Source organism: Cajanus cajan, chromosome 7, assembly GCF_000230855.2.
Source record: "Cajanus cajan strain Asha chromosome 7, NIPB_CcT2T_4, whole genome shotgun sequence".
In the NCBI taxonomy this organism is placed as follows: Eukaryota; Viridiplantae; Streptophyta; class Magnoliopsida; order Fabales; family Fabaceae; genus Cajanus; species Cajanus cajan.
This window is the reverse complement of record NC_138523.1, coordinates 37981444-37993544: the sequence shown is the minus strand read 5'-3', so window position 1 is coordinate 37993544 and position 12101 is coordinate 37981444. Positions and strand designations below refer to the sequence as shown.

The following is a 12101-nucleotide window of genomic DNA, read 5'->3' as shown; positions in this document are numbered from 1 at the left end:
TGACTTTCTTTTTACCACCAGCAAATCATGCAAATCCTATTGTAAACTTATTTCCACCACTAATGTAAATACTATCGTAGTAGTAGTAGAAAAATAATAGTATGTAAGGCATGTACTCTAAATAATAGTAGAATAATATGTAATGTAAATATTGGAAATAATAATGTAAGATACAAGTAGTTAATAATTACGTATATTATTGCAAATATTTTAAGGTCATTATAAGTTAATTATGTGTATGTGAGTTTGAAAATTTTATTTTATTACATATAATATTAGTAATAACTTACTTGTGTTCTTAATCTATAAATATATATAAATTATATGTAAATATATATACGTATAAAATTGGGATTAATATTTATACTATTAGACGTTACAAGAGAAGAGTTTACACAGAGTAGGAAAACTTATGGAGCAAGTTAGGCTAACTGATGGCAACTCCTAATGAAGAAGATTGATGATCTTCACTTCTTTAGTTGCACGACCTTTGATCACTTCCTTGAGGTGTTGAAGTTGAGATTCAAGCATGGATGGGAAGATGAAGATGAGAAGAGAAGGAGAACTGGAAGCACCTAAGCAATAGGAGCAAAGGATTGCTCACAAGTTAGGCTAGTTCCTAGAAGAGATCTAAGAACAATTCGACCAAAGTGACTTTGAGGGAGAGAGTTGCTGAATAGAAATTTTAGAATTCTCATATATGATTCAAAGTGTTTTTACAAGAAAGGAATAAGCAATATATAGGCATGGATTTGATGAGAAAAGGTGCCAACCAAGAGAAGCCAAAGTTGGTGCCAAGTTTGAATTCAAATTTTGAAATTTGAATTCAAATTGGACGTCCAAGCTTTGGTGCCCCATGTGGCCGGTTCCCATCTAGAAGCATAATTACATTTTGATGTAATTTGGAGTTCATTTGGAGTTTCACATCTGCAGCCACCCTTGGCACAACACATGTGACTCAAATGCAACTCTAATTACACTTAAATGTAATTAAGTTTCTATGATCCAAGCCTATTATGTAATCCTTTCAAATTCCTATTCTAATGGCCTAAATACAATGGCCAAGCAAATACAATGGGAAGGAAAAATTACAAGAATGAAAATGAGCCCAATATTAGGTATCAAAAGCCCAACGGCCCATGAAGTCCAAAACTAGGTCCAATGAGCCTAAAGCCCAAAAAGTTCTATACTAAGGTCCATAATACAAGACCAAACACTCAACATGCAATAAAGGTGGTCAATCATGTAAAGCCCAAGTGAAGAGAACCCTAAGCCCACCAAGCCCATTGAGCCCACTAAGCTCTGAAACAGTCAAATCTTCAAGTAGTCGCCTTGCCATAGCTCTAGTGGTTAGACCTTTGGTCCATGCTCTTCCATCACTAACTATGGTTCAAGAGAACCATGGTTGGCTTAACTTGGCTGTCCACCATGTTTTGGGAGGCTTGTGGAGCAAGCTTCTAACTTAGTAGCTTGGGAAGCAAGCTAAGTTAGAAGCTTGTAGCACAAGCTTCCCAAGTGTGCCATGCAAGCTAACAAATTCGACCAAGGAAGGAGTCTAGGCGGCCTTGGGTTAGTTTCTCATATTTAATCCAATCCAAGAAATTTGAATTGGTTTAGTTAGGTTCACCAAATGATGGTGAGACCTAGCTAAATCAATTCCTTAGAAAATATGGAACAAAACAAGCTAAATATGTAAAATTTGGCCTAGGGCCAATTTTGGCCCAATTACTAGTTGCACCTACACACCTTGCTAATTGTCACCCTACTTCTACTACTGAAAACGTAAAAATGAATGACCCTTAATACAAGGTCAAATGGAGCAAAAGTCTTAAAGTAGCCTACCCTAAATTCTTAAAAGAATGTCATATATCAAAGGAAAGAAAGTGTCTCTCAAATACAAAGGCAAAATGTACCTATACAATAACTACTACGTGCAAATGATAGGAAAATGTCCTTAAATTTAACCCATTCCTCTAGGGTCCTTCAATGTATCACCTCTTGGTCTTCTTGGCATTGGCATGATTCCACCATTAACCTATACCTAAGTTGTATTATCCCTATTGATTGTACTAGATCTTCCTGGTTTAAGTGACGACATCTGAGTCACCATTTATGAGTTGTTTATGACTATTGAGCCTACCTGAGTTTAGTAATGTCAACAAGGCGGGACAGGTATAGGTAGTAGCCCCCCATTGGATAAATATTTGCCTCATACATATCTTCAAATTCGTACAAGTATTCAATAATTGGGTATCCACGTATTTTTTTCTAAATTTTCGCGAGTACTTGTGAATATTTATTTTCACAAAAAAATAAAAAATATTTTAATAATAAATTCTATTTATTTTAATAATTTATTTAAAAGTAATAGTTAAAAAGTCAAAACTTAAATTATTTAAATATTATACATAATTTTATTAATCAAGATTCTTCAATTTTAAAACTTAATTTAATTGTTAAAGTACTTTATTCTCATGATTTTTTAAAATTAACATATAATTATATAATTGAATATTAGTAAGTACTTGCTTGTACATATACTACGATAGTCGTACCCGCCATGTTAACATGTGGATAAAAAAAAAACTATACCTGTTATTTGTGAATACCCATTTATAATATCCATTTTCTACTCGTAATGGATTTTATCTATGGATATTCATGGGTACAATTTTTTTTTACATCCCTACCTAGGTTGTTATATGGCCAAGAGAATAAAGGTCTTCTACATTGTAGGTTTAGTAAGGTCAAACTATTTAAATTGTTCAATTGTGTAGTAGAAAATCTCTTAAGTTGAAAAATGCATGATGACACATAATATTGTATTATTTTGAGTTATTTAGTTGGGTATATATAATGACATGTATGCTTTTGTTGAAATAGTATTGCTGAATTGTTTCATTGCATTATTGAGTTATACTCTGGAGATTTTGCATTGTATATTATGTTGCTTTAATTGTTGAGTTGCTTGTGGTGTTGATGATGAGTTATGAAAGTTGGTTTTAAGTTAATATTGTTAGCTTATAATTTTCTATTATATGTAGCTTAATTTTTCATATGTTGGACCACGATGATCTTATTTGGTATGAAAGTTGATTAGAATTAGGCAAAATGACAAGCTTGGATTTGGGTAGCCATGTGGAGATGGCCTTTTAGTGGAGTCATGGTGGTGCAACTCATGTTTTAGAGTGCTTGATCGACACCTATAACTTTTTGTTTTCAATTCTAGTAGAAATGTATATATAAATACTTATTGTGTGTATTGTGTGTGTATGTATTCAAGAATAGTTGTAACTCCGTAACTCCATAAGTGACTTTTTATTTTTTAGATTATGGACAAATGTTGCTTTATTTTTTTTGCACCTAAACTATACACAATGTTGCAATAATATTCATGAACTTTTTGCATGAGAATCTTGGATTAAATGACCTTATGTTTTTTCATTGTGATACCTGTTGTCGTAGTTGTAGTAGTGTGGTGACCCATCGAGTCGTTACATGTCATTGTATGCACTAGTGTTCATCCTTCATCATATTGTGCTTCAAACTCGTACGACATAGTATCGCACTATGCACCTCAATTATGTGTGATTTGCACTTATGTGCCTCCGTTGCTATAAGCGATCTACACTCACTTATGTTTACCACAACATGCAATCTACACTTGCTTGCCACTTTTGCCAAACCTATGAAACAAAAAACAAACCCAAAGAAAAGGATAAGACCATAAAATTGTCTCCTACGATAATGCACCATAGGCAACAATGTTTTGACATGGTGGTTAAAACGAAGACAATATGAGATGTTAAGATATAATGTGGATGGTACCACTTAATATTTTACATCTTAAATTAATCTAAGTGACAAAATTAGGAATGTATGGTGGGCCACCTATAAAGGAGGTCTATCTTAGCCTCCATCCTCAAAAATATGTTTTCATTTACACCAATAAGTTATAAATAATCTCAAAATAATAATTTTTTTTTGGAGCAAAATTGAGGGTTGTTACTAACAATTTTTTCTAATATGCTTCTACATTTGTTATCTCAACTATTTTTTTTTAAATATAGACTATACATCTTTCACAAGAGACAATTTTATCGAGTTGATAAAAAAAACATCTTTTTCCATGTATTATTTGGAAATTAATATTAAAATTACTCATCTCTTCGATAAGATAACTTAAAAGAGATTTGTGAAGAGAGATTGAATTAGAGTTAATTTATCTTAAAAAAACTTGTATTTAGTGGAGTACATTTAAAGAAAATTGTGAAGAATAATAGGTGAATTTTACAATGATGAAAAGGTTCACTTAAATTATGAATAAAATAAAAAAAAAATCTTTAAAACAACTACGAATTGATATGAAAAAAAAAATAAAAAAAGTGAGAACAAAAAAAAAATCAATAATCATTATGATCGTGTTTTAAAATAATAATTTTTATATTTTCAAAATGAAGTCATTTTTAAAAGTATTTTCACAAAAAAATATTTTCCAAAATTAAAACTAAACCTATTATCAAATTTATTTATTTTTTAAACAGAAACAGAAAATGGTGAAATCAAACCTAAAATAAATAAATAAATCCGAAAACTAAAAATACATTTACCCATTAGAAATTTGAAAGCACCAATCATTCCAGAAAGTACGATCACTCAGGTTTTGCGCGGGAATAACGGTGATAACTCATAACACTACCCCAGTGGCTGTGTAACGCAGAGATAGCACGCCTTCAATGGCAGACTCCACTCCGATTGCAACTCCTTCTAACAACGACGCATCATGCTCTTTCCAACGAACGGTTACTTACGCTTCCTTCATTCTCATTTCTCACCGCTTCCTTCCTTTTCCCCTTTTCTCCAATTTTCAATTCTAATGCTGTTCTTTCGTCTCCGAAGGTCGTATTATACGATTGGTGGTTGATTAAAGCCAAAACCGACTTCCAAGGGAAGCGTTTAGCCGTCGCAGGCGTTTCGTCGAGAAAGTAAGCCCAAGACTCTTCCCTCCCTTCTTCTTAGGGTTTTCACGCATCTGTCGTTTCACCTTAAACGCGAGTGCTTTAGTTTATTATCTATGTCGTATTTTATTTGCCTGGAACAGAGTTGCATTTGATGGAATAGGGATGATGAAATTGTGTGATTGCCGTGACGATTTAGTTTTGTGATTCAGGAATGAGGCAGTGCGCGTGTTTGTTTCTGCTGCTGTTATCAAGAGATATGACGTGTTTTCTCTCGAGACTGCCGATGGGAAGTGCGTCATGATCAGAGGTTTCATCAACGAGCAGCGCACTCTCGAAAATGGTTTCGCTCCAGAGGTTTGTTAGTTGTAACATTTCATGTTTGGATAAATTTCCCAATGAATAATTGAGAAGAAAACAAGAAGGTAAAATGGGTTGAACTTCTCTCATAAACTAATATCAATTCATGCGTTTCAGCTTTTGCAAAAGCTAAATGATAGTGCTTCCATGATATGTTTAGAAAAACTTCTCCATAAACACAATTAGGAGAAGAAATAAGAGAAAAGTGAAATATATTTTCTTAAAGCTAAAATTAGCTCATGCGTATACTAGTTTATAGAAGCTCTTAGGTTGTTCAACTTACGTTTTATAACTTATGTATTAGATAATTTTAGTTTATAGAAAAAATTATTTTTATTTTTCTTATTCTATTTTCATAAAAGTGTTTATGGAGAAGTTAATCCAAATAGGTCTTATAAAAGTTAAGTGTTTAAGTTGATTTTAATTTATGGGAGAAGTTCAATCCATTTTCCCTTTTTTTTTCTTGCTATAATTATTTATGGATAAGTTTATCCAAACAAGACCTTTCACTTTTCCCTTTCTACTTGATTAGCCTTATTTTAAAGTTTTGGTGTATCATATGGTGTGTATCATGGTCATGCAAGTGTCAATGTTTATGGTTATGGGTATTGCTAGATGTTGTTTATGGTTGTAACTGATAAGTCTCCCTTGTTTTATGATGATAGTTAGTTTGTATGTTATGTCAATTTCATTTTTTATTTAATCTCTTTTTTGCTTTGTTTTTTCTTCATTGCTAGGTTTTCAACCGTTTTTTATTTGGCTTTCCTTCAAACTGGGAAAGCTATGCTCTAGATTGCTTCATAGAAAAGTCTACCATTCTCAATGATTTAAGTCCAGAAATTTTATCGGATGGTAAATATTCAAACGATCTTGTAAATGATTTGCATATATGTTTATTCATGTCTTGTACTTGTTTGATTTTTACCATTTCTTATCTATCTAGTTTCTCTAGAGATATTTTAATTGCTATTTCAGGTGTGGAAAATTCCATTCCTATTTCTTTGGTATCACCAGAGGAGGCCCCGGGAGATCACGATAAACCATTACCTGAAAATGACAGCAATGTGTCAAAGGAGATGGGCGGGTTTAATGTTGCTTGTAGTAGTGGTGGGAAAAGACGTAGTGCTAGGTTGCATGATATTAAAGTATGCCAACAGAAGAAGCAGCACGCTTCTGGAGGTCTTCCATATCATCCAGATAATGAGGAGAACTCTACTTCAGTGACTGTAGAGGGTCTGAAAAGTCTGGCAACCCCCATTCAGTCACAATCGTGGAGTGAATATTCAAACAATGCCTGTAAATGATTTGCATTTATGGTTATTCATGTCTTTTACTTGTTTGATGTTTTATCATTTCTTATCTATCTAGTTTCTATATGTATATTATAATTGCTATTGCAGGTGTGCAAAGTTCTATTCCTACTTTGGTAACTTCAAAGGAGGTCCCGGGACATCTCAAGAAGCCATTCCCTGAAAAAGAATGCAATGCGTCAAAGGAGATTAATAGGGTTAATGTTGCTTGCAGTAGTGGTGGTAAAACGTGTAGTGCCAGGTTGCATGATATTAAAGTGTGCCGGCAGAAGAAGCAGCCTGCTTCTGGAGGTCTTCTGAATCATCCAGATGATGAAGAGAACTCTACTTCAGTGACCTTAGAGAGTCTGAAAAGTACAGCAGCACCCATTCAGTCACAATCGTGGAGTGAATATTCAACCGATGCTTGTAAATGATTTGCATTTTTTTTTATTCATGTATTGTGTTTATTTGATGTTTCATCATTTTCTATTATCTAGTTTCTATTTCTATATAGATATTTTAATTGCTATTGCAGGTGTTGAAAAATCCATTCCTACTTTGGTATCTCCAGAGGAGGCCCCGGGACATCACAGGAAGCCATTTCCTGAAAATGAATGCATTTTGTCAAAGGAGATTGGTGGGGCTAATGTTGCTTGCAGTAGTGGTGGTAAAAGACGTAGTGCCAGGTTGCACGATATTAAAGTTTTCCGGCAGAAGAAGCAGCCTGCTTCTGGAGTTCCTCCTAAGCATCCAGATAATGAAAACTCTACTCCAGTGGTCTTGGAGAATTGTGATGTAGCGGGACCGAGTCCAGCAACTCCCATTCAGTCACAATCCTGGAGACAACTAAGCACATCATCTGAGCAGCTAGTTAAAAAATCTGCATCCAGAATTTCTAAAACCTTGTTTCCAATGTCTGAAAGCTGTTGTAAGAAAAAGAGAGTGATCGTTGAAACAAAATCGGTTAGGCCTATGAGAAAACAGACTAAGTCTGCATCTGCTGTGAAAAATTCGCGAGAAAAAGATCTAAGCCACGTGATCAGGGGAAGCCGACAGAAAATATCCACAGTTTCTCCAGAGTCGTTTAGTTTTAGTAAATCCAGATCTGGTAAAATTAATTTTTTTTATATGCATAAAGTACTGCATCTTTTACTTCAGACTATAATCTTTATGCTTGCGTTATGTTGCAGGTAGGTTGCTTCTACCTCCCTTGGAGTTTTGGCGCAATCAAATACCAATTTATAATGCGGTATGTGATATCATTGTGTGATGGTGCAGCTTTTTATTGGCTGCCATTAGTAGACATCCTGCACACCTAATCATGTCTCGTGTACACGCAGAACATGACCAAATGCATATCTAGGATTTGTTTTCTTAATGAGATGGGTAGATGAAGGTTGAAAATTTACTACCTATTATCTCATAATCGTTTCTTTTTGAATGCTACTGCTATCCAGGCCCATGAAATTACAGAAATTCAGGACGTTGCATCTACGATATCACCTTGTAGAGGTTCTTCACCATCATTGAGCAGGTACATTTTTCGTTGTTAAGAAACATATTTCAATTGAATTAAATTATGACCTTACGTGAGTAGACAAATTTACCTCAGATTAAAATATCTATGCACACTTGATGGATTTTCTGGAAAATTTAGTATTCAACTTGATTTCGTTGATCAGTTAGGTAGAAAAAATACAGAAGTTCTAGCTGGTGAATAGGTGTTCTTCATTCCCAGCTTGGATGAAATTCTCTCAAATGTAGGACTATTCAGTCCTTTGGTGGAGTACATATCAAGCCACTCTCAAGTTTCTCCTTGATAAAATGGCCATCCATTTTGATGTGTTTGGTTCGATTATATTGAATTGGGTATTCAAAGGCTATTTCCATTTTTTTTCCTAAAAAAATGAAAATAGAACAAATTAGATACAATAAAAAAAAGAGGGGTAAAATTAAGGGGTTGTTTGGTTTAAGAAAATGTTTTCTATTTTCATTTTCTCTTCTCATTTTCTGAAAATAATTTTCATTTTCCAATTTTAAAAATTAGAAAATATGTTTGATTTGATTTCTCATTTTCTAATTTTAAACATGAAAACATTAAAAATGTGTTTGGTTTAACTATTTTTAATAATAAATTTATAATATATATATATATATATATATTCTCATATTAAAATTATTATATTATTTATTTAAATAAATAAATATAACTAGCATCACAAAAAAAAAATATAATGACTACCACTTGTTTTAAATAATGCAAATCATAAGTCTTTTCATGATTTAATATAACTTTTTCACATACGATTGAAATATACATATTATTAAAATCTGAACAATTTATTTAACTTTAATTATACCTTCTTTTACTTTAAAACATATAAGGAAGTTGCTTCTAAGGGCAACCCCAATCCCCTTAATTTGAATTATGATTTATAATTCGCTCCTCGTAGTTAATAAATAATAAATCGAAGATTGAGGATTTGATTTTTTTTAATCTAGGATTTGATGGATTTGTAAATTTGTATTATCTTGGAAATCAATTCGAAGAAAGAGCCACTATGATGGACCAGGACCACGAAACCGCAAGCATTGCTCAAAACCATTTTAAGAAAAAATTGAAATTAATTGTCACTATAATTACATGATACGCCACACCGTTTTCATTGCATAGTTTTTATTTTCTTTGAAAACATCGAAAATAATAATTTCTTATTTTCTGTTCCAAGTTTTATTTTGAAAATATTTTCAGAATTTTTTTTTTTTAAAACAACCTAAACATATTTTCACCATAAATTTTTATTTTCATTGAAAATGGAAATAGAAAACAGACACACCAAACAACCCCTAAAATAGATTTTTTTTCTTTCTATTTTCTTCTATATTAATTCAAGATTAAATAAATTGAAACAACAAAGTTCTTATTCTTTGTTTTTGTTTTAATATATTTTTTAATTGAAATAAAATTCTACTAAATATTTTCATTAAATTTGTTTATTCAATTCATGAGGTGATTAATAACTAATAAGTCTGAAGATTTGAAATCACTACTAGATGGGTATATGTCACAATGATGAATATATACTAATCAATGTTATTCCCTTCGAAAATATGTAGCCCTAGTTTTGATTCTCCAAAAGGGCAAGTAAATATAACACTAGTACGTAATCGGTAGGGAGCAGGGACGTAGGGTATGTCAAGGAGGGAGGTTTCTTCCTCCTCCATTTACGTATTGACAAAGCTATTTTTCTATCTCTTGGTCTGCTTGTTTTAGGCATGACAATCTAACCCGCACCGTGGGTATCCGCCCGAACCCGCCCCGATTTAGATGGGAAAAACCCGTGTTTATCGGGTTCGGGTTTGGGTTTTCCCCGATTGATAAAATCGGGGGCGGGGGCGGGTATGGGTACCCACCCCGCCCCCGCCCCCGCCCCCGCCCCCATACCCGCCTCCGCCCCCGCCCCGCTTAATAATATAATTAAAAAATTATTTATATATATATATAAACTAAAATTATAAATATTTATATGTAAAAATTTATATTAGTTTACTTTTCTTTTATTTTTTTTAAAATTGTTCATATTTATTTAAAAGAAAAAAAGAAAAAAAAAAAGAGCGGGGGTGGGAAAACCCGAACCCCGCCGGGGACGGGAGACCCAGATTTTATCCCCGGCGGGTATCGAGGGCGGGGGCGGTGGCGGGGAACGTAAAACCCGCCCCCGCCCCGCCCGTTGCCATGCCTACTCCTATTTTTAATTTGGTTTTTTTCATATCCCCAAAATACCCTTTCCCCTTTCCTCTCTAGTACCCCTCTTCCCCTCCCCGTCATTTGCTTCTGTCTCCTCTCAACACCTTCCTCTCCCTCTTCATAACCCCGCTGTTTCTCTGTTCTCCTACTGTCATTCCCTTCCCCTCTTCGTTCACCAGCTTCAATGCAACCCTCTTGCTGTCTTCAATGATTAGTTTGAGCCTTTGCATTGAGAAGAGTATATTAATTTTAGTCCAGTGAAGAGGACAGGCAGACATAGGACATAAAAAAATTGGTTAATATGGATCTCAAGGTAAATATTATCTTTGAATTGTCTTTAACCAAGTTGAAAGGCATTATGATCACATAATCTCACCTAGTTGGATAAGGCTTTGCTGTTGTTGTGCAGATTTATTGGAAACTAATTTTTGGAATATTATAAATTTTGGAAACTATATTCTGTTCATTTTCCGATTGTCAAATAAATGGCCTGAAAATCATTGTTTGGGAAGAGTATTTCTGGCAAAAAATACAAAAACATTGAGGGGATGTGAAGAGAAAAAAAGAAGAAGGATGCAAACAGAATCCCCCTTAAATTCATTTTGATATCTGTCATGCAGAAGTGTCTCAGTACATGTCCCAGATCATCCAGGCTTCTTAATCTTATGTTAAGCCCACAAGCGCAGCTGCATTAGTAATATAAAGGAAAAGTACCTTAACTCTGCCTAATTTGGTACCATCAACAACAATAATTCATTTTTGTATTAGTGTGGCACTAGTCATCATTAAAACCATCTGATTTTGGAACAGACCCATTGAATTGGAAGGAGGAACTCGGGAAACAAATATTTCAGATAAATCTTAATGCCTACCGTCGCTCTCCTTTCGCTCTTGATACTCTATCAATGGCTTTTGTTTGGGTATTCACGTGTCCCTGAATAAATCAATCATTCAATTGTAACTTGCAATTAGGTTGACTTATCCTCCTTCTAATAGGTTAACATGATTATATTTTGACTCTATATATTCGACGTTTAATCCTGTCTCATGGTATTAGGGTGAGTTCTAAACTGGGGCATTGAGAATAACAATTCATTTGGCGTTTTTAATTTGAAATAGCTGCCTTGTTTAAACAGGTTTAACAATCAGAAACGTGCAGCGTGATGCGGGAAATGGAGTTGAAGGCCTGATTCGTGGTATGGAACTTTTCTGTGAATAGTTCCTGTTTTTTGGTTGTGGTTTATAGAATATTGTGCAATAGTGTTTACTAGCTAGATCAGGTGTACTATGGTTTGTTATACCATGATTAGGTCGAATATCCTGTGAATAATTCTTAACAGTAACTTGCATATTAAGCTCGCCTCTCAACTTTTATGACTTTTATTGACTACACCTAAACTAGGAATTATTTACTTCTCGACATTGATTTTAATACCCCAAGTATTGGCGTTATCTGGTTCCAGACACTATATTTAACCTAGAAAATATGGAAATATTTAGAAATTGAAAAACGATGCTGCATTGCTACTTCACAATTCTTCCGCTCAAACTGCTCATAAACTCAAATGTAGTCAAATAAAACCTCGGTTTTAATTATTTTTTCTCCCCGGGAATAGTAAAGATGAACCTCCATTATAATTTTATAGGAAATGTATGAAAAAGAAAATAGAAAAGGAAAATCGCTCTTTAGAAGGGTGAAATGTTAAAATCATTGTTTTTTCGTAAAAAAGTTGTTAAGCAACA

General features: G+C 33.7%; 1 protein-coding gene across 1 annotated transcript; it reads left to right on the top strand.

Moving 5' to 3' along the window:
- Positions 1–4626: 4626 nt before the first annotated feature.
- LOC109806284 (dentin sialophosphoprotein-like protein) lies at positions 4627–11810 on the top strand. Its single transcript, XM_020368658.3, has 10 exons — positions 4627–4802; positions 4900–4985; positions 5171–5315; positions 6056–6170; positions 6294–6614; positions 6719–7036; positions 7146–7718; positions 7801–7859; positions 8068–8144; positions 11495–11810. The coding sequence occupies exons 1-10, from the start codon at positions 4737–4739 to the stop codon at positions 11520–11522; spliced, it is 1788 nt and encodes a 595-aa protein (XP_020224247.2). The 5' UTR covers positions 4627–4736; the 3' UTR covers positions 11523–11810.
- The last annotated feature ends 291 nt before the right edge of the window (positions 11811–12101 follow it).

Excerpts from the sequence above, each read along its gene's own strand:
- LOC109806284 (XM_020368658.3), top strand. The coding sequence starts at position 4,737 with ATGGCAGACTCCACTCCGATTGCAACTCCTTCTAACAACGACGCATCA. Across the intron at positions 5,316-6,055 it reads AAAATGGTTTCGCTCCAGAG|GTTTTCAACCGTTTTTTATT; the intron begins GTTTGTTAGTTG and ends CTTCATTGCTAG. Across the intron at positions 7,037-7,145 it reads TGAATATTCAACCGATGCTT|GTGTTGAAAAATCCATTCCT; the intron begins GTAAATGATTTG and ends TTGCTATTGCAG.